At 41.6% G+C, this 22,135-nt stretch overlaps 1 protein-coding gene across 6 annotated transcripts in view; it reads left to right on the top strand.

Moving 5' to 3' along the window:
* The window catches only part of LOC131280128 (leucine-rich repeat and calponin homology domain-containing protein 1-like), a 169,097-nt gene that overhangs the window by 54,510 nt on the left and 92,452 nt on the right, over positions 1-22,135 (top strand). For 3 of the 6 annotated variants that reach the window (XR_011650008.1, XR_011650007.1, XR_011650009.1), the window contains exons 2-4: positions 11,126-11,179; positions 12,062-12,134; positions 15,466-15,523. Coding sequence is in view for 2 of the 6 variants with exons in the window: in XM_071218317.1 (XP_071074418.1) it covers positions 3,633-3,676; positions 3,780-3,816; positions 11,126-11,179; positions 12,062-12,134; positions 15,466-15,488 (231 nt within the window). In the remaining 4 variants the exon portion in view is untranslated. Of the gene's footprint in view, positions 1-3,586; positions 3,677-3,779; positions 3,817-11,125; positions 11,180-12,061; positions 12,135-15,465; positions 15,524-16,025; positions 16,095-22,135 lie in introns of those variants that run through there. The other 3 variants (XM_071218317.1, XM_071218316.1, XR_009187735.2) reach the window with 2 other exon arrangements.

Here is a 22,135-nt window from a genome sequence, read left to right as displayed (position 1 = left end):
TTTTGGTGTAGTATTATTACAAAGTCAATTAAAAAAATTTCAAAAAGGCCTTTTCCAGGAATTATGGTATGTCCTCCAGAACTATCCAGATTCTGTGCAAAGTTGAGTGGCCTAAGTTTAGTGTTAATTAGCCCTCAGAGTCTGTTTGGCAGACAGTCACTGAAGCCCCCGGCCACCCCAATCAGTTTCCCTACTTCAATTCCTGGTTAGAAATTGCCCAAACCCTGCTCTCTTAGGAAGGGTCAGAGTAGGGTCCTAGTAACACAAACAGCCAGACTTTGAAAACCTTTTATTCTACAAAAATCTCCAGAAGGAAATCCACTATTCCTGCTGTATAGTACAGCCATTCCAGAATATTTCCCTGCCCTGGAGCCTCCACAGGCAGATCTCCCAGAGACGACTCCACTTTCAGGCCCCCAGGCCTGTCAGCCCTGAGGGGGATCCTGAAACCCCTTTGGCAAGGGGACATCAGTCAGTGCAGCCTGTGCTTCAGAAGCCCCTCCACAAAACACAGGGTCCACCCAGATCAGTGCAGATGGGACTGAACAACCCAGGAGGCCACTCCTGTTTCATCAACCTTTCACCACTGCAGATCTCTTAAACTGGAAGCACCATACCCCTTCACATTTGGAAAAGCCTCGGGCTCTTATCCACCTCATGGAGTCCATTTTCCAAGCCCACCACCCCACTTGGGGTGATTGCCTCCAACTCCTCCTAACCCTGTTCAGTATGGAGCAGAGACGCCAGATCCTCATGGAGGCCAGAAACTGGTTGTGAGAACAGACCCCCACAACTGTCTTGAAACCAGAGGAATGGGCCCCAGAAGCAGCACCAAAAGCTCAACCAGTCTGGAACTTTAACACGAATCAGGGACAGGCTGCTCTTCAGTGGTATCAAAAAGCCCTCCTCAGAATGGTATGAGAAGGAGCGAGGCAGCCCACAAACATATCCTAAAAGGCCTCCATCAATCAACAGCCTGGAGAAACTCTGGGAGATCTGCAAAGCCTTCAGGATCTACACTCCCTTCAACCCAGAAGCCCTGGAAAGCCAGAGAATGGTCAGTGCATCTCTCATCACCCAGGAGGCATCAGACATCAAATGGAAACTTTGAAAGCTAAATGGGTTCACAGAAATAAACATCTCCCAGTTCCTCAAAGTCTCAAACAGTATTTGTCAATCGAGACAAAATCTCCCTGTTAACAGCAGCCTTAAAAAATCCAGACCCAACCAATCGCAAAAGGCCACCCTGAAAAGGGAGGAATACTTCACCCTGAAACACTCCCACTGCTGCCAGTACCTCTTACTGGGACAGTTATGGCCTGGGGCCACCTGATTTTCTTGTCTGAACTTAAAAAAATCCTTTTTTTTTTCTGCCTGTGGGTGGTTCCCCAGAACCAATCCCTATTTGTTCTTGAATGGGAGAATCCCAAAACTCAACAAAAAATTTCAGTTAACTTGGACTCAACTCCCACAGGGCTTCAAAAACTCCCCCACCCCTTTTCCTGAATCCTGCCACTTTCCTGCTGACCAAAAGAAAGCCTCCTGAACATGACTGTGCAGAAGTAACAAAAAAAGTGTATGCCAGGTGCCCTGACCTCCAGGACAGGCCACTTTCTTGCCCAGATCAAACCCTATTCACAGACAGCAGCAGTTTTCTCAGAGATGGAAATAGGCTCAGATTTGCCAGCAACAAGTTTGGTATCTAAAGTTTGTCATCTCAAAAAAGCACCCGAGGGAAACTGGCTACTCCTGGGTGGCTGAGTCTTCATCTCAAAGGGGACCACCCACACCCTTGTTCAACAATAGCACCAGCTCACCCACCTGGGCAAAGCTGCTTTAAGAGCCCTGCTCAGAAAATATTACTACAGTGCCCAGATGGCCTCGCCCTGCACCACCGTTAGTAGAAAATGCCAAACCTGCACCAAAAACAACCCCTCCCAAGGTCCCCAGGCCCGGCAGGCATCCAACCCACAGGAACTGCCCCTTTTAAAAATTTAGCAGTGGACTTTACAGAAATAAAACCAAGTCGAGGGTATAGGTACTCATTAGTAATAATGTGCACCTTCTCAGGCTGGGTCAAGGCCTTTCCCACTGCACTAAAAAAGCAAAAAAGTAACTAATGCTTCACTCTGAAAAATAATTTCACGGCACAGAATACCCTTATCCATAAGCAGCAACAATGGCCTGACTGTCATAGCAGCCATCATCCAAGAGCTAGCAAAATGTTACAAATTAAGTGAAAACTCCATACAGCATATAAGCCCCAGAGCTCAGGGAAAGTAAAACCCTAACTCTCAAAACCACCCTAGTCAAGTTCTGTTAAAAAAAAAAAAAAGGCCTCCCCTGAGTAAATCTGCTCCCATTAGCACTCCTTAGAGTCAGAGGCTTCCCCAGGTCCTGGGGTTATTCACCTTTTGAAATTCTGTTTAAAGGACCACATCCAATTACTCAAACCTTCAAGGGAAATCTTTGACTCCTAGGAAAAACCAGCCAGGATTCTATCCTCCAGCAATTAGGAAAAACCCTAGCCCAAATACACAAACCATCCTGTCTCAAGATCTGATCCCATTAAGCCACCCAATACACCCACACTTTTCTGGAAACCTAGCTTGGTTTAAAAAAAAATAGAAAAAGGAGACTTTCCAGCCCACCTGTTGCTTCTTAAAAAGATAAGGCACTTCAAGAGATGGAAGTTGTTTATTTCTAGTGGCATGGGGCTGAAAATTAATCAAAAACATTTATATATGCATTGGATATTCCAGATTCTGTGTGTGTGTTTTGTGTGGGTTTAAAAAAAAATTATTCATTAAGTATTTATTGAGAATAACTTTGTCAGGCATTATTGTTTTGATTTTATTTTTGTTAAGCACTGATTATTGTATTACATTTCAAAGATTTAGATTTTATACAACCTTAACATTCAAACATGTAGTGGAACACTGATGTCCTGTTTTGCTTTTATCTTGGTTTTTTCTCTCAAGGATTTCTGATCATTAGTTTGATAGCATTTCCAATAGGCATGTATAACATGAATGCATTTCTACCCTTTAAAATGGCTTTGTGATTTTTATATGACTTTCTGAGATTTCTGGTTTTATAGCTCTTTGTAAAAAATCTCACTGGTTAACATTCAGATTCTAAATATTAGAAAATTTCAAGAATAAAAATGCATCACAAATTATTTATGAATTCTTATATTTAAAGTGAAAGCATTAGTGTAAACCAGAGTTAATCCTATTAAAACCAAATTCCCTTATGCATATTCCATAATGTAGTACTCTCAACAACTTAACTTGCTTCTGTAAATTAATAAAATTTAGTAGATGATACCTATGAAAATGATGGCTTTCTCAGAAATTTCTGTTAGGTAGCAAATAAGTTAGATTTAGATATACCAAATGGAAAATTATATTTTGGCATGTGGTAGGAAAATATTGTGTAGTTTGAAATTTTATCATAAACTTTTCATCATCTAATCCTAAAGAGATACTAACTTTTGAAAGTAAAGATGACCCAAAGTGGTAGAATTTATTACAAATAAATGCTTAATAAATTTGCTTACATCTTTTCCCCTCATACCTTTTAGATTAAGTGAAGATATTAGCAAGAGAAGTGTTGTAAACCTTTATCCCATGAAATCGGCAGAAGCCTTAGAATTACAAGATTCTGCACTGAAGTATGTTTACTTTTTAGTAACAAAAACAGACTCCTCCTTTTTACATTGAAGCATTTGTGCTTTAAATTCCCCTGCTATCTTTTTTTTCCCCTTGTTCCTACAGTGGTCAGATTCAGCTGGAGACGTTGCCAGGGTGTGAGGTAAGGGTGCTCTCAGACTAGCCAGGGCCTGCCACAGAATTCTGGCCACCATATTCCCTGAAGATTCATGGGTGGTGGTGGTGGGGTCATATGGAATGGCCTGTCCTTCTCGTGTTGTTTTTCTGTAAGCCTAAAACTTCTTTGAAAATAAAGTTTATTATTACTTAAAAGAAAAGAATATATCAAAGAGAAACTACCAGAACTATCTGAGAACAGGGAAAGGGCGGTTTGGGTAGAGTTACATGAAGTAAAATTTAAGTGGCTGTGGAGAAGGCAGTTTTGAGGTGAAGTAGGAATGAACCTAGAGGGGCTTAAAAAGATGAACTTACCCTGGTCATAGGGAGAGAGGTTTGAGTGAGGAACACTCTTTAAGTCCCTTCTTGTTGAATGGGCTTAGAGTGGCCAATGTCAAGGCGGGATTGTGCACGAGCCAATTTATATACCCTGAGGTGTCAGTCCATGTGCAGTCTCACACTGGTAAGTCTCTGTGCTAAAGAAATAGGAGAAAAGGGGCCAATAAAGGTCAGAGCCTTGTCCCCTGAGAGTATGGGTTAGTTGAGCAGAGTGACTTGCTTGCAATTGCTTTGGGTATCAGTCATTCCCAGCTCAAGGGTTTACTGTGGGCCAGTTAATTGCCCTCATTTTCTGCTAATTGGAGTGAGAATAATAGCTGTTATAAAAATGGAATGAGATGATGCAGGAAGGGTCTTGCAACACAGGACATGCCATAAATGGTAGCTGTTATTCTTCTCCTAGTCTTTTATTGCTAGGGGGTGGTCTTAGAATCTGGGCACCACTGCCTTCCTGGTGGAGACATTGCTGCATCACCCCATCGTGGAACAGCAGGAAGCCTTTCGTGTGCAGGCTGCCCTGGGCCCATGTCATCAAGCTCTCCATTCCAGACACTGCTGCTGCTGATTCTGCACAGGCACATTTTATTTTTTAAGGACTTTATTTGGAAATCATTCTAAACTTATGAAAGATTGCCCCCCCCCCCAAAAAAAAGCCATTTCAAGAAACATTCATATATTCTTTTCTTTTTCTTTTTTTTTAAAGATACTTAGATTATGCAACTGTCACATAAAAATGTACAGAATTCCCATATGTCCCACTCCCTACCATCCATTTATTCTTTTACCCACATTTGCCTATTATTAACAAGCACTCCATTTATACTGCCATTTACTCCATCTCTACTTCCCCCTTCCCTCTCTACTCTTCCCCTCCCTCCAGCCCCCACAGCACGTACACACAGAGTTCTTTTTCTAAACCATTAGAGGGTATGCTTCTTACACCATAGCCTTTACTCCTCACCATTTCAGTGTGGGTTTTTTACTAACAGGCATTTTATCTTAGAGAGCTACTTTTCAATATTAACTTCATACATCTACATTGATAAAATTCTTTCATCTAATCTTCCTTCCATAAGGAAGGAAGGTCCTTCATAGCCTTGCCCCCTCCAGTGCTGGATCTAGTCTAGGAATTGGTGTTGCATTTATTGGGGGTGTAGCTACAGCCTCCTTTGATCTGGAAATGTTGTAGAGAAATCGGGTGTGCGCGGTATCGAAGGCCAGGACACGAGAGTACCGAGAAGGAAGTTGATTTATTTTGACCGGCCAGGCTCAGCAGACTCTTGTCTTAATAAAAAGCAAGCCCCGAATAGCCTTTTTCAGACCTTTTTATACAGAGGATATAGGATTAGGGGACTAACTGTGATGGTATGCAAACACACCTTTGGTTAGGTTCTTCAGTGTTTGATCTTAGTATCAGATCGGTTATTTCCTCCAGGCGAGTTACATATTCTCCACATCCAAGCCAGCTTGGATTAGCATATCTTCCACATTCCATCTGGAGGCAGCCCTGAATACACATTCAGTCTTACATCCTTTCTGAACGTTCAAATACTGTAGGGCCTATATTACTTATTTGGCCATTTTGGGGACTAGGTACACTTGGAAACAATTTTGAATTTATGCACAGGCTATATCAGCACATACTACAAACCTTCTTTAACTTTTGTGACCTTGAAATTTTGAAGGACACAGTCCCTGCTCTCCCCCACCCCCTTTCCAATAGAATGTTCCTCATTTTACATTCGTCTGAGGTTTCCTGGTGATTCATAATTAGATTGGGGTTCTGAACTCTTGGTTGGAAAACTGCCCCAGGGTGCCCCAACTGGAGGCCTGCCACACCAATCTACCCCTCCCTGGTGGTAGTAATTCCTTCACCTGGCAAAGGTGTGGCCCAATTTCCCCACTGGGTAATTACTGCTTTTTAAATCCTCCCTTGCAACTCATCAGTCTATGGGGAGATGTTTCCAGACCAAGGTAGTGTCTTGCTGCAGACATGCTTTTGACCTCACCAGACGGATGTCCACCAATGAGCATGGCATCAGGAGTCCCAGCAGGGCTCAGTGCCTCTAGGGGAAACAGTGTGTCCACTCCATCTCAGTGTACAATTAGAGGATCATCCAAGGATCTCCAGTGTCTTCTGCTGAAATGCAGGTCTTCCTGATCGTGAAACCTGCCACGTATTGAGGCCTTACTTCATCCGGACAGGGTGTGAGGTGTTTGACACGTGTCATTGTTACTCCTTTCTTTCAGCACATACTTACTGAGTATATACCATGGCACCCAAAGAACTAGCAGTGAACTAAGCCAAGGTCCTGCCCTCAGGCATTCAGGATCCAGATAAGGTATTAGGGAAAGGTGGGCGTTATGAGGCACAGTCTACAGGTGCAGAACCTGGAGCTGCCATCAGGTCACATGCTGGCCCGAATGACTTAGGTGGTAAATGGCTGGTCCCTGCTTTTCCACTACATCATATTGCTTCTGCATGATGTGGACTAGTGGTGATGTACTAAGCCTTGTCATATTTAGAAACCTAGTGGGACCCGAATAGACCAATCCTTTTCTGAACAACTAGTCTCAGCAGGGGTAGAGAGCATGTATGTCCATGGTGATACATTTTGCCTCCCACCAGGAATGCAGATGGGGAATGGAAGGAACAGGGGTGGGTATATCCTGGACTAAGTACTGACTGACTCCAGGTCAAGTTTTGCCTTGATCTAGCCTTCATCCCATCACTTAATCCAAGTAGCTCTGTACTTGAGTGCTTTTTGTTGATGCCGTGAAGCACTAATAATTCCAATAGTTATTAAGAACTTCTACTAAGGTTGGATATCTCAGTGGTTAGGAAAGAATATTTCAGTGTCACATTCTCTTAATATTTGTCCAAGATTCTCTTAATGTTGAACTTCTTCTCATTTTCCCATCAGCAAAGGTGAGCTGTTTCTCTGCAGTCAGTTCTAGATTTTCCCAGGGGAATTTCATTCTCTCTATTGATCTCCTCTTTATTTTTCCTGTTCTTTGCTTTTCTCCCATTGTTTGACACAAGCACAGACACTTAGGGGTTCCCCTCTGAGTAGGGTCATGCACAGTGGCTGGCACACAGCCAGCAGTCCCTGAGGGCTTACAGAAGGGAGAGAAAGGGGATCCAATGATAAGGAATGGACTTTGGGAAGGAAAATTTCAATGTCCCGCCCATTCAGTGGACAGACCACTGGGTTTTAACTGATTGCTGAAGGTACTCCATCATTTAGGCACAATTTGTATTCTATTCTTGTAATGCATTTCCTTATGCTTATCTAAATTGAAACGCATCTGGAACGTTTCCAATTGCCCATAAAGCTTCATGGGATTTTCCCAAAATTTGACTGTTTGCCATCATTTTATTATGTGGAGAATCCTAGTGTCACCCCAAAGAATGATATTTCAGTTCCAAGTAATGTATCAATCCTTCAGTCAGTTTGGTCACCACCCATTCCCCCCTTTGTTTAAGCACCTGCTTGAAATGTCCTTGAACTTTCCATCTCATAGAGTCTCAAAAAGAGATATATCTGTGTACCTGAATTCAGGAGATTGGGGGAAACAAACCCTCTGGAAAAATACCTTGAGTCCATCTCTTATGTATAATGTTTTGTGTTATGTTAATTAATTCAAGGTGTTTTTTCCCATCCTTTTTGGTTGGATGAGGAGTCCTCCTACTGGAGTAAGAAATTCTTACTCCTTGTCTTCCTTTTAGGGCAATTCACCGTCTTTGACTAGATGCATGTTCACGATTTTAAAAAGGGAGGTTGGATTAGCTGGCTCTGGTGGGAAAAGGAAGTCACACAGAGCAGGAAAAGGAAAAGGAAGTTGTGCCTTGGCAAGGCTGGCAATAATGACTATGCAGAACTTAAATATGTTTCTCATTTATGATCTGGTTATTTTCACATTCTCTCTTTCATCCCATTTGGGAAGAGAGCAAACCTTACAGGATACTCTTAAGTCAACTAACCAGTATCTCTTGGTAACCTGGAGTGGCTTCAGCCTTGTTTTGGTGTAGAAGACTGGAATATGAAGGCAATAAAGTTGTCATCCTGAGTCTGTTTTAGGCACTTTGGTGGCTGAGGATGGGATAAGGAGTTTACGGAGAGATGAGCAAACTAGACTGGTGGGGTGGGGTGGGCTTGGATTGGTAACTGGAAGCTGTGTTGAGCACATGTGCAGGAAGCTGCACTGTGTGTAATGGTGTGGGACCCAGTTAGATACGGGAAGGCCAAGAGCATGAGGCAGTTTGTCATTGGCACTGCTTTCTCTGACTTTATACTCATGTTTGATGACTTTGCACAGGAATTTTGGGTAGCCTTGGCATCCATTCAGGGAGAACTGCAAATGACCTTTCTGTATATAAATAATAGAGAATGAGCTGAAGAGTTAGGGGGAATGACAGGAAATAGGAGGGGAAGGCATTGCTTATCACGAGAACCAGCCCAGAAGTCAAGTTCCTTGTTGAAAGTTCTAACAAAGCCATTTAACTGAATAGGGAAAATAATGACATTTTCCCCCCTAAAAATATGTTCTGGTTTTGACATAAACCCAAAGCTAGAACATAATTTATATATATATTTATTTATTTTATTTATTTCTCTCTCCTTCCCCCCCATTTTCTGATCTCTGTGTCCATTTGCTGTGTGTTCTTCTGCATCCACTTGCATTATTAGGTTGCACTGGGAAACCGCATCTCTTTTTTGTTGTGTCATCTTGCTGTGTCAGCTATCCATGTGTGTGGCACCACTCCTGGGTGGGCTGTGCTTTTTTCATGTGGGGTGGCTCTCCTTGTGGGGCACACACCTTGCATGTGGGGCACCCCTATGCAGAGGTGCTCCTGTGTGGCACAGCACTTCTTGCATGTGGCAGCACTGTACATGGGCCAGCTCATCACACAGGTCAGGGGGCCCTGGGGATTGAACCCTGGACTCTCCATATGGTAGGTGGATGCTCTATCAGTTGAGCCACATCCATTTCCTGATTTTTAAGATTTTTAAGAATAGCATTACTCAACAGTGAATTCAAGATAAGAATAGAGATTGGCATGAACTTGGTGGAATATATGAAGATGTTTATATTAGCAATTACCAGCATTTTCATTAGGGTGGATCTACAGGGTTCTTGATTATCATAAAAAAAAGAGAAGGTAGAGCATAGTGGTGTAGCTCAGTGGCTGAGTGCCTGCTTTGCATGTACGAGGTACCAAGTTCAGTCCCTGACATCTAAAAAATAAAATCAAAAAAAGAAGAAAGAGCATCATGAAATAAGCTAGTGTTGTGCCCTGTGGGGCCCCTCATCTCCATGTGTCTCTCTCCCCTGGTTTTCCTGGTATGCTACAGGCTCAGGTGCCCCTTGAATAAGAATGACTCCAGGCCCCAATCTCTACCCCCCAAAATTCAAATATATATGCAAAGGACTGCTGACCTTTTTCATCTCCAGGCCTCCCATTTCTTATTCTCTACATGGCTAAAGTGAAGCTATCAAATTCCTTAATTAAAAAACAAACAAACAAACAGGTGTTGTGGTCATATATGTACACCATAACGTTTCCCATTTTAGCCCCTTTCACACATACAATTCATTGGCCTTAATCCCATTCACAGTGTGGTGCTTTCAACCCTATCACCACCATCCATTCCCAAAATGTTTTCCTCAACCACCCAGAAACTCTGTACTCACCCCCATCCTACCCCAACCTTGTAGTCTACCTCCTGCCTCTATGAATTTGCACATTCTAGTTATTTCCTATCACTGAGATCCTGCCACGTTTGCTCTTTTGTACCTGGCTTCTTCTACTAAAAAATGTTCATCCATGCCGTTGCATGAGTCAGAACTCCATTCTTTCTACAGCTGTGTAGTCTTCTATTGTGTGTAACACATTTTGTTTGTACACTCCTTCTCTTGAGGGACACTTGGGTTGCTTCCACCTTGTGGCAAGTATGAATATTGCTATGCATATCTGCTGGACACCCCACTTTCAGGTTCTTGGGGTATATACCTAGGCCATATGGTAATTCTGTACTTTCTCAGAACAGTCAAACTTTATACAGTGACTGCACCATTTTATATTCCCACCAACAATGTTCGAGGATGTATTTCTCAACATCCTCTCCAACACCTGTAACTTCCCATCTTTAAAAATAGTAACCATTCAGGTTGGTGTGACTTGGTATCTCATCGTGGTTTTGATTTGCATTTCCCTAATAGCCAGTCATGATGAGCATCTTTTCATTTGCTTTTTTGCCATTTGTATATATTCTTTGGAGAAATGTCCATTCACAACCTGGGCCCATTTTTTCATGCATGGAGTTGTCTTTTAGTTGTCAACATCCCTCTGGAATTGCTCCCAAGTGTCTTCTCTGTGGGTCTCAGAGGTACCAGCACCCACTGAGCCACTCCTCTTGGAAGCCAGAATGTCACCCATGGTCAATTCCAAGCTCTGCACATTTTAACTGAGCTTGTTTTTTTCTTGAAAACTTTCTTTGAACCATGATTACCAAGGCAAATTGATGTTGAACTGACAGCATGTGATTTGCCCAGGTGATTTTGGGTTCAGGCAAAAGTTTTTATTAACAGCTCCCTGTGTGACTCTGTATTTGGGAACTGCTGGCTTGGACCCTTTCTAGAAGACTGTAATTAAAATGGGGTGGGGGCTGCATGTGGAAGAAGCCAATGGCAGCATGGCTGGTAACCACGCAGGTAAACAGACAAGCTGATGTCGACAGGTACTTTGTGCTGGGAGGTCCCTCACCTTAGTTTGTGTTCCAGTTCATATGTACTCTTCTAGGAATACAACTTTCATGGTTTTAGGAAATGTGTCTATGCCTGACTTAACACACTCATTAGTTAATGTAGTGTAGGAGGAAGAAAGATGCATTCTTACCGCAGCAATTTTACAGTCCAGTGGAATATACCATGCTTTCTTTATCTTCTTTAAGGTGCAAAACGATCTCACATTGCAGAGTAATGGCAGTCAGTGTTCTCCAAATGAGGTGAGTTTCCTGAAGGTTAATGGAACTGGAGGCCTTTCATAAAGCCTGAATTGGAGCACCTTCTACAGCAGGCATTCTTAACCAGGGGTCTGTGAGCTTGAAGTGAAATTCAAAAATACATTATTCTTGTGGGGATGTGCTGGAGTGGACATGAAATATTTATTAACTAATACACAATACAGTGTGGGCTTTTTAAGGGGTCCATGGTTTTCACCTGACTGGCAGAGGGGTCTATGGAACAAAAAAGGTTAAGAACCCCTGTGTTACAGAAAGAGGTCATCTAAGACTGTGATTAATGAGTTAACTGAGTGTTGCAGATTCACTTTCATTAGCTATCTTAGCCTTACCTCACCCTAATTGTAATTAAAGATTGTTTATGAGATATAAATATATTTGAAAAACCAAATAGGGGAACTTCTTTATAGACTGTCTGTGTTCTAAACTGAATGAAACCAGCTCAAATCAAACCACCTTTGGCATATCTTGTTATCCATAAAGATTCAGTGTGCTTTTCCTGTAGACATCTATCTATTCAGTGAGTGTTGGTTCCTCATTTCATTGCAGTATGAGAGTCTTCATCTGATATGCCCCATTTTGGATGTGTTGGCGAACAAAATGATTGCCAGTTTTCCATGACTAAAATGTTTCTGTAAAGAACAAATAAAAAATTGAGTGAATTCCCCCCCGAACAATATTCTTTTGATTGTACCATTTTTTAAAATTGCCATGTGAAGATGCATCTATTATTATATATTTTAGCCAGGCCCTCATCTCACAGCAGCAAATGCAAAAGGCCAGTGGTTTTATAATCGTCCTTGAACTTAGAGATGCCTGCTGAGTTCTCTTCTGTTTTTTAAATTGCCTTTCCTTCTAACACCACAGGTGAGAGAGAACTCACCTGCAGAATCTCCTACCACAGAGAGCACCACTCCCTTTGGCCTGAAGCCTCCATCAGGTAAACAGAATGTGCAGACAGTTTCTCTCATTAGCCTTTTAAAATGATCCATTGTCAGTGTGAATGTCCTCATCAACCCTGCGAGTATAATAAATTCTGACCTCAAAATTGGCCTACCACCTGGGAAGCCCAGACTTCAGAGTTTTGCTTCCAAGTAATCGGCTTATAAATCCATATTTTCAGTCATGCATGGCTTGCCTCCTTCCAAATCAGAGTAAAAGTAAAGTGGTGATGGGTATGTGTAGAGTGGAGAAGAAATGATGTTTGGAGGTTTTTGATACCCAGGGATTATCTGTCAGTGATTCCGTTGCCCCAAGGGTGCCTGGTGTTCTGCTGAGTCCATGATTAAGGGCTGCCTCTAGGGGAGGAGCTCCTTCTTCCACAGCCTGAACTTGCATCCTGAGCCTGGCAGGTTCTATGTATTTACTCATCTAATAGGATGGTCATTTCAAGATTTCTCTCCATGGCCAGGAATCTTTTTTTTTTTTTTTAAAGCCTTTCTTGAAAGCATTCTGCTTATATTACCTCCTTTCTTTCATTTACTATTAGTATATCACAGAAGTAAATTATAGCAATGTGCAAAATATTTGATTTTTTAAAAAAGAGCTACAGCTAGAAATGTGATTTCTCTGTTTATCTAAAGGTCTGGTGTCATATACCTTCTTTCATGTCCTTCATTGTTTTCATATTTTTGATTCTTTGGTGTTTGGCATCCACTCACTACAATTGCTTTTAAGAAAATGATAGATGACTCAGACACTTCTAAGCAAAAACTAGCTCAGATGTTCTTGGGTTTTCCAGTAAAGCATTTTGGCAACAACCTAAGTTCTACATATGCATATTTTGGGAAAAGGGTGGGGAGGGCACCTGTGGAAAAAAGAACAAAGATGATTCTTTTACACAGGGGAGCCTTTCATTTCTGAGCAGGCTGGCCAGGTGTAATGGTTTCCCAGCATTTCAGATGGACCGGGAGGCAAAGCCCTTTGACAAGACGCTTGGGCTTGGCAAGGGTTAGTGGTGCTTTAGGGAGAGCAGAATGGTACGTGAAATAAGGCTCAAATGCTGGCCCCTCGCTGGGCCCTTGTTTGGAGCCCTGAGCATATGCCACCTCTGAGCCGTGGGCCCTGGGCTTCCCATCCTCCCAGGCTCAGACCTGTGCTGGGGAAAACGGAGGCCAGTCAGGGCATGGCTCAGCTCTGCCTGCATGGAAAGCACCCAAAGACCCCAGGGAAAAACAGCTTTATCCTAAGCTTTGTGGTCAGTTCTGCAAAATTTTAAAATATTTTTATGTTGAGCAAATCAAGATAAATTTTTTTAGGAGGTACCAGGGATGAACCCAGGACCTCGTACATGCAAAGCAGGTGCTCAACCACTGGGCTCCATCTGCTCCCCAATGAGAGCTGATTATCTCATTTGTTTGTTTTGTTTTTAGGAGGACTGGGAATCAAACCTGGAACCTCATACATGGGAAGCCACAGCCGCTCCCCAGAACAGTATTCTTTTGAAAGTGAAGCTTTGCACTTTAGCTGTCAAGTTGTTTTTAGTGACTTTTTAAATTCCTTTTTTGGGCATCCATGCTCACCTTATCAAAGTTAGAGCTTACCCTCCACTTGTACTGTGAAATCATTTCAAATTCTTTGTGGTGGTAAAAAAAAATTTTTTTAATCAGTTGTTTATATTTTAGTAGGAGGAAACAAAAGTAATCCCCTCTCCAAGGTTTCTACCTTTTTATAATTTTGACTAGTCAATGAGGAAATCAGTTTTGAAAGTTCTCTGACTTTGGTTGCTGTAAATAATAGTAATTTATCTTCAGGAACATCTGGCACATTTGAACTTTATAAAACAAGCATTACATATTGGGAATTTATTTCCATTTCATTTATTAGTTTAAAAATATTACAGTATATATTTATCACATTTTCTAGGAAATAATATATCTAGTAATCTTAATTGAAAGTCAGATGGTTAAAAAAGAAACCCTTGCCCAAAGATGTACTTACCAAATCCAATGGATGTGTCATGATGATGGGAACGAGTGTTGTTGGGGGGGGGGGGAGAGGGGGGGTGGGGGGGGTGGGGTTGAATGGGACCTCACATATATATTTTTAATGTAATATTATTACAAAGTCAATAAAAAATAAAAAAATTAAAAAAAAAAAAAAAAGAAACCCTTTTGACTGAGTAGCTCTAGGTAAAAAGCCAAGGAATTTTTATTTTAAAATTAAGTATGTGAATTTATGTGATTTGTGTGTTATAAATAAAAGAAAGCAGACTGCTCAAATCAGCAAATTGGAATAATAACTTAGATTCTTAAAGTCAGCTGATAGTTTTCTTCAAATTCTTTTGCCTTCTGATTTTTTCCCTCAAAGAAAGATAGGTGCATGTACCCAAACAGTCATTCTAGAAACATGTCCATTTATTTTACTGGTCCTGCCTTATGATTGAATGAAAAAATTATATAGCCATTTCCTAAACACATGAGATTGCTATATTGCTATATGGATATTTAATGGAAAAAAAAAGAGGGAAGTGCTTCATTTCATTAATGATCCACTAAAGAGTGCTTGAAATTGACCTCTATTGGCTAATTGGGTTTGTTGTTAAAGAGACCTTTACGAGGGTCCAAAATTGTTCTTATATTGACCAATATTCAAAGACAATATTGAGAAGTGTGTCAGAGATTGAGAAAAGAGTTGGCTAGATTCAATTATCAATAAAGCATGCCAATAAGAATTACAGCTGCCTTAAAAAGAAATTTTACATTGCTTTGGGGGGAAAAATCACAGCTGGTCAATACTGATCCTGTAATCGATGGTTGAGTTTCTAAAGAATAGATATATCTACACCTCTATTAAGCTTTTCCTGTGCAACCAGATTTTTTGTGACTAATGTTTGTTAAGAGTATTAATTATTTGGAAGGCCTTTGCAAAAAAATTACCTGGTAGGTCTTTTGCTTTTTTTCTGCATGACCTATGGGTACTTTCTTCCTGCTGACATGTTTCATTAGAACTTTAAGTCTTTGGGCTTTCTGTTGAGATGAACGATACTAACAGCATGCAAAGTAAATGACTGATAAGTACTAACGCTCAGTTTTTATCATTCTTTTTTATTCCTTGCACCATCTCCCATTCTTCTGTATTGTACTTGTGAAATGAACTCCATATCAATGAAATCTGCTTCATTTCCATCCAACCCTTATGCTATTTGTGACATGCTGCTGCCCCTTTGGTTTGTCCTGGTCCTTGTGCAACACAATGTGGACTGGCTCTCATGCTCTCCTGCAGACCCAGCCCTCACTCTTCCTCCTATCTCTTCCAACAAACTTATGCAGGCACAAACATGGGACAGCTCTAGCGACAGTGTTCCATCTGCAGGGGACAGTGACAATGGTAGGTGGCTATCTATGTTATCTTTCCGTTTGCTCATTAGTAAGCCAATGACTATACTCAAACGTTCCTTTCCATGAAGCCAAAGATAGAGCATATGCAAGTGCATGCCTGATATAGATACAGTGAGAGAAACGGAGAAGTCAGAAAAGTTATGTGCCCATTGTTCTAATCATCTTGAATATTTTGAACGTTGGGGAGGACTTTAAAATATTTTTTCTCTACCTTTTCTGCTAGGGTTTTTGGTGTTTGTTTGCAAAACTTTGGGATGTGTGTATTTGAATTATCTCTGCTCCTGCATCTGAACCAAGTGCGTTTAGAGTTTGATCTTTTATTATCTATGCTTACCATATGAGATTTTTAAAGTAACTAAAAGGTACCTACACTGACCCCAAGTGTTACACTGAAAATAATGTTATAGAAATTTCTAAAATGAAGAGAATCACTTGCCTTCTCTGTTCTCTTATTTGCATGTTTTGACTCCTGATACCTCCATGAGTGTAAGTGCATCTTGAATAATATTGAACAATATAATTTGGCCTGAAGATCAAATGTATGAATAAAAATTGAGGACACTCAGCCAAGCTTGGTGGTATATCTTTTACTTTTGTGATCATAAATATCTTACCTTGCCTAAGAGAATGAGATAAAATAATTATTTGGATCTACATAGCATATATAACTGGATCTCCATTCTAGTTTAATAGTGGTTCAGATTTTAAACATTTTACTTTAAAATACAAAATGATAGTAGTGATGTTCAGTAGTTCTAAGGGCATGATTTATAGATAAGAGAAGTGAGATGTGAAGTATAACCACAATGCAAATGCAATAGGAAGATAGATTTTCTGGTAATGTTTATTTTTTAAAAATCTAAGTGTGTCATGTGTTACACATGGAAAATTTGTAGTTTTAAAAACTTGCAGTGATTTCTGGTCAAAATTGCTGATCCAGTTTCCTTACATAGAGGATTGAGGTAACAAGCATGCTACCATCGTTGGGCAGGCCCAGCACGTTGAGATGAGGCCTTGTCTCCTGCTGGGTGAGTGCTTGGCATGGGTAGATTGTCGCCCCCCTGCTACTCTTGCCCATAACGGCTGCCTCCTCTATCTCCACCCAGCATCCGGTCTCCATAGGGGCCGCCCTAGGGTAATCGGCCTGCCTCTCCCGCGCCTCACCAGAACCCAACCCACAACTTCCCCTTATCTTCTGCCCCAGCCCCCTTATACCCCCCACCAGAATGATAACCTCACCTCTGCCCCTTTACCTAGCAACAGCCTCCAACAACCAATCGGAGGTCACCTTCAGCTTAAGCCAATCCGCACCCCACACGTCGCCCCTTACCCTCGTACCTCACCCCCAACCGTCCCCCAGCCAATTAGCGGCCTCCCCTCACATACATTGCCTTAATTGCCTTATTTGGCTTAGCCTTGCTACCGCCAGCGCCCTAGCCTATATAAACGCTTGTCTTCCTCAATAAAGCAGACGCGTTGCCACCACTCTCCCTCTCCGCAGCATTCTTCGCACCGCTGTGCGTCCGCCCTTGACACCGCCCGCTGTCCGCCGTGCGCCCTCAGAGGATAATGTATACCCTGGAAGGGTCAGTTACAAATGAAATTTTAAAGTTTCATTCATATGTTTTTAATTGAAAATAAGTATGACAAAAAACATAATGAAACAAAAACTCTTATATCTACCTATTTTAAATTCTGAAAGTTGAAGAGGGCTAAATGGAAACTTTCTTGATAAATGGCTACTTTACTTAAAAATTAAAAGAAAGGGGGAGGAATTTTTTTTTTTTTAGAAAACATGGCTATTTATGGGTCTGATATGAGTTAAAGGAAATAAAGCCTGGAATGAAAGATTTATGCATGGTTTGGTATTTCCATAGGAATGATATCTGAAACCGAAGGACTTAAGAAAAAAAAAAAATTGGGAAAGAATAAGGTGTCCAATACAGAAATAGAACACCTAATGTTGCAATGAACCAGCTAAAACCTCCATCTCTGCATAGCCTGAGCCACACCGAGCTATGTAGAGATGGAGGGGCAAGCCCAGGCTCCAGATTCTGGTGTCATCTCCTCTGCCACAGCTACATTCATTTCATAGAATGAAAATCCTCAGTATTTACTGAGGATACCTATGTGCAAGGTATGAAGCTAGACTGCCCTTTTTTCAGTAAAATCCTAAGATCCAGAAAAAATGGTTATTGCAAAATCCTTTTAAACATAAAAGAACCAAGGGAAATGGATGTGGCTCAAGGAGTTGGGCTCCCATTAACCATATAGGAGGTCCAGGGTTCGATGAACAGGGCCTCCTGGTGAAAGCAAGCTGGCCTGTGTGGTGAGCTCACCCACATGGAGTGCCAGCCACCATGGGAGTGCACGCCCTGCAGGGGTGCCACCCTGTGCAGGAGTGCCAGCCGCCACAGAGAGCTGGTGCAGCAAGATGACACAACAAGAGACAGAGGGGAGACAAGGGGAATACATAGAACAGGGAGCTGAGGTGGCACAAGAGAATAATCACCCCTCTCCCATTCCGGAAGGTCCCAGGAACGGTTCTCAGAGCTGCCTAATGAGAACACAAGCAGATACAAGAACACACAGCAAATGAACACGGAGAGCAGACAGTGTGTGTGTGGGTATAAATAAATAAATCTTTAAAAAAATAAAAATAAAAGAACCTTGGATTACTTATTTGATATGAGTGAAAGTTTCAGGAAGTCACATATTGCTTTTATGCTCTACCACAGTAATATAAAGGGATTGTTTTCAATACCGCATGGCAGGGCCAGTCATGTCAGATGTTCAGTGGTTGTCATTTTTCCTTATTTGCAATTTGACTATAAAGTGCCTCAGGCAACAGATGATTTTCTGTTCAGAAATGTACCTTACCAATATTCTCTAGGGGTTAAATTATGACTTGTGATTTAAAAAATTTCCAGTACTTTTCTTTTTAATTAAAGGAGCTGTACTCTGTATCCACAACCGTGTGAGCTAATGTTCCAAAAGGAACACAACCTCCTTTCTGTGCGGTTGTTAATGTTCCTTTTAGGTAGGGGATCCTATTTAGTGGCCTCTTGGCATTTCAAAGCTGATTACCACTTCATTTTGTTTCCTCATGTTTGTTCCATTGTCCAACGTCCATAGCTATCTTTGTCTTTATTTTTTAATGTTACATTAAAAAATATGAGGTCCCCATATACTCCCACCCCCCTCACCCGACTCCTCCCCCCATAACAACAACCTCCTCAATCATCATGAGACATTTATTGCATTTGGTGAATACATCTCTGAGCACTGCTGTACCTCATGGTCAATTGTCCACATCATAGCCCACACCCTCCCACAGTCCATACAATGGGCCATGGAAGGACATACAGTGTCTGGTAACTGTCCCTTCAGTGCTACCCAGGACAACTCCAAGTCCTGAAAACACCCCCACATCACATCTCTTCCTCCCACTCCCTACCCCCAGCAGCCACCATGGCCACTTTCTCCACAACAATGCCACATTTTCTTCCATTACTAATCACAATAGTTCATGAATAGAATATCACTAAACCCACTCTAATCCATACTCTATTCCTCCATCCTGTGGACCTTAGAATGGTTGTGTCCACTCCACATCTATATCAAGAGGGGGCTTAGATTCCACATGGATGCTGGATGCAATTCTCCTGCTTTCAGTTTTAGGCACTCTTGGCTCCCTGGTGTGGTGGTTGGCCTTCTTCACCTCTATGTTAGATGAGTGGGGTAAGTCCAGTAAACCAGAGTGTAGGAGTGGCAAGTCTGTTGAGGCTCAGGGCCTGACTATCACATGGTCAGCCCAGTGATTCAGGTCCCCTGGGTATACATTAAACCCCAGCACCAACTACAGTTCTGGTAAAAGTAACAGAATAGACTTGTGGATGAAGATCACATCTAAGTCCAGCTCCATCACACAGAAACACAAACTCCAAAGGAGGGCCAACTGAGATGGCTCCCCTGAACTCCATCTGCCATGACCATAGAACCTGTAGGCCTCTGTAGCCCTCAGAAGAACCAATACATGGGTTGTATCTACTTTATCTGTCTATGGGACACTGCTCAGGTGTGCATAAGGGCAACCCCTCTGATAACCTCCTGGCTCTTTTTGAAGACTCATAGCCATATAAACTCATTTGTCCTTTCCATTTCCCCCTTGATTCAGGTCAAAAAGCATTTTTAACTCCTGGTATTATATGTAGATTGAGATATTCTGCTGGTCCAAGTTGACCCTTTTATTCAAGGTCATTTTCTAGTTACATCATCAGATGACCCTAGCATGACAGGAACTCAAAATCACTCTTACCATACTCTTTAAACTTAGTTCTTTGATTGAGTAACTTGTGTTTCCTTTTCAGAATGGTGCAGTACACACACTTCTTTGCCAAGGATGGGCTTTTCCTCACTTACACAATTTGTGTATATATGATACCAGAATGAGAATTAAGTAATTGATTGACTTTCAATAGGAATGCAGTAAACAGGCCTCATTAACAGCAATGAGACATCTCTCTAAAGCAACCAGTCACCTTGAAATGATGTGTGTTGACATTGTCCTTTAGGTAGTACATGGGATTTTGCCTGCTATGTGTAAGCTCTTAACTACAATCATATTGAACTCACTCTTAAAACTTAGTGCTATGACCAAATTGCAAGGGTCAAGTTTTGGGAACTAAGCAAGGTACCCATTTGGTAAACTGCTAAGGGTTTTCCATCACTTACACTGACACCAAAGAAGTCTATTCTTCACTGAGAGAGACAATGAAGTTGGGAGAGTGAGATCAAAATGACTGTAGTATTAAAAACAACTGAGAGAGTGCTGAGTTCCTAGTCAGGGGAGCTGTATCACATTCCCCAATTGAACAGGAATAGTCCCCCAAGTGCAATGGCAAAGACCAATAAAGAAGGATGGTCCAACAATGAGCCCTTGATACTGATGACTATGCTTATGAGCCTGTGTGAGTTTGGCTTAGAGAGGGGCCACATTTCAGCAACATGTAGGTTCTCAGGAGGTAACTCAGGCACCCTGCAGCTCTGGGCCTGGTTCAAATTTCCGGTGCACAGGTTCATAAGCATAGTCTTAAGTATCAAGGTCTCATCATTGAAGCATTCTTCTTCACTGGTCTTTGCCCTTGCACTTGGAGGTTGTTGCTGTTTCATTGGGGAATGTGACACACTTCCCTGGCTAGGAACTTAGCACTCCCTCAGTTGTCATTTATAACTGTAACTACTATGAATATACCCAAAATATATCCAAACATTTTATCTACCCTATATATGTGCCCTGGAGAACTCCCTCCCAACCTTGTGTCTCCCATCAATAACACCCCACACCAGAGTTCCTCCCCTGCCATAGTTGGACCGCTCTGTGGTCCAAAACTTCTTCAAAAGTGAACCCTAATATATTGCCAAATTCAATTAATATGAAAATGAAGTAGTAGTGATAGGTTTAAAGATTAGTAATAGAATGCATACTAATTTACAAATACTAAAATAAAGTAAAAATAAACTGGGGTATTAAGAAGTGCAAAATATCATAAAACTTTGTTTTGACATTTTGCCTTTCATCACTCTAATAGATGTTGCCATGTATGTACAAGGCAAGGCTGTTTCTTTCATTTCTTCCTCAGTGTCTACATCCTTTCTTTTTATTTCTAACTTTTAATTTTGTCTTCAAAAAAAGTTTTAGATCATGTTAAAGTCACATATAAAATATAGGGGACTCCCATATATCCCAAATCAAACCCTTTACCCCCTTCCCCAGCAATGATCTTTTTACATGTTCATGCTATAGTTACTGCAGCTGATGTAAAGATATTGAAACATAACTATCAAACACGGTTTCATTTGGGATTACATTATGGTTAATATTTTAGACTGTACAATTTTTCTAATCTTATATTTTTTATTTTCAGTTTTTTAAGATTTTTATTTATTTCTCTCCCTCTCCCCCAGTTGTCTGCTCTGTGTCCATTTGCTGTGTGTTCTTCTGTGTATGCTTGCATTCCAGGCAGTGGCACCGGGAATCTGTGTCTCTTTTTGTCGCATTGTCTTGCTGCATCACCTCTCCACATGCCTGGGCCCATGCCACTTCTGGGCAGGCTGCACTTTCTTTCATGAGGGACAGCTCTCCTTACGAGGTGCATTCCTTATGCATGGGGCTCCCCTACACGGGGGACAGCGCTGCATGTGGGCCATCTCATCACATGGGTCAGAAGGTGCTGGATTTGAACCCTGGACATCCCATGTGGTAGACAGATGCTCTGTCAGGTGAGCCAAGACCACTTCCCAAATTTTCTAAACTTTTAGTTACCTTATATTTTACGTTATGGTATACATTTTAGCCTACAGACTTTTATACATTTTTGGTGTAATTTAACACGTCTTATATCCATCATTGCATGAGCTTGTGGAACACTTCCATTGACCCCCAGTTACTCTGCTTCCATCTATTCTATTGCTCTCTCTCCCTCCCCTCAGGACCCACAGTGACAACCAATCTTCACTGCCTCAAGGACCAGATTTACAGATACTTACAACAATGCTGAGGGCTTGACATACTAGACTGTCCTCCCCCATTGGGAGCCAC

Source organism: Dasypus novemcinctus, chromosome 10 (genome assembly GCF_030445035.2).
Source record: "Dasypus novemcinctus isolate mDasNov1 chromosome 10, mDasNov1.1.hap2, whole genome shotgun sequence".
NCBI classification, from domain to species: Eukaryota; Metazoa; Chordata; class Mammalia; order Cingulata; family Dasypodidae; genus Dasypus; species Dasypus novemcinctus.
Note: the sequence above shows the minus strand (reverse complement) of the source record. Positions and strands in the feature narration are given on the sequence as shown.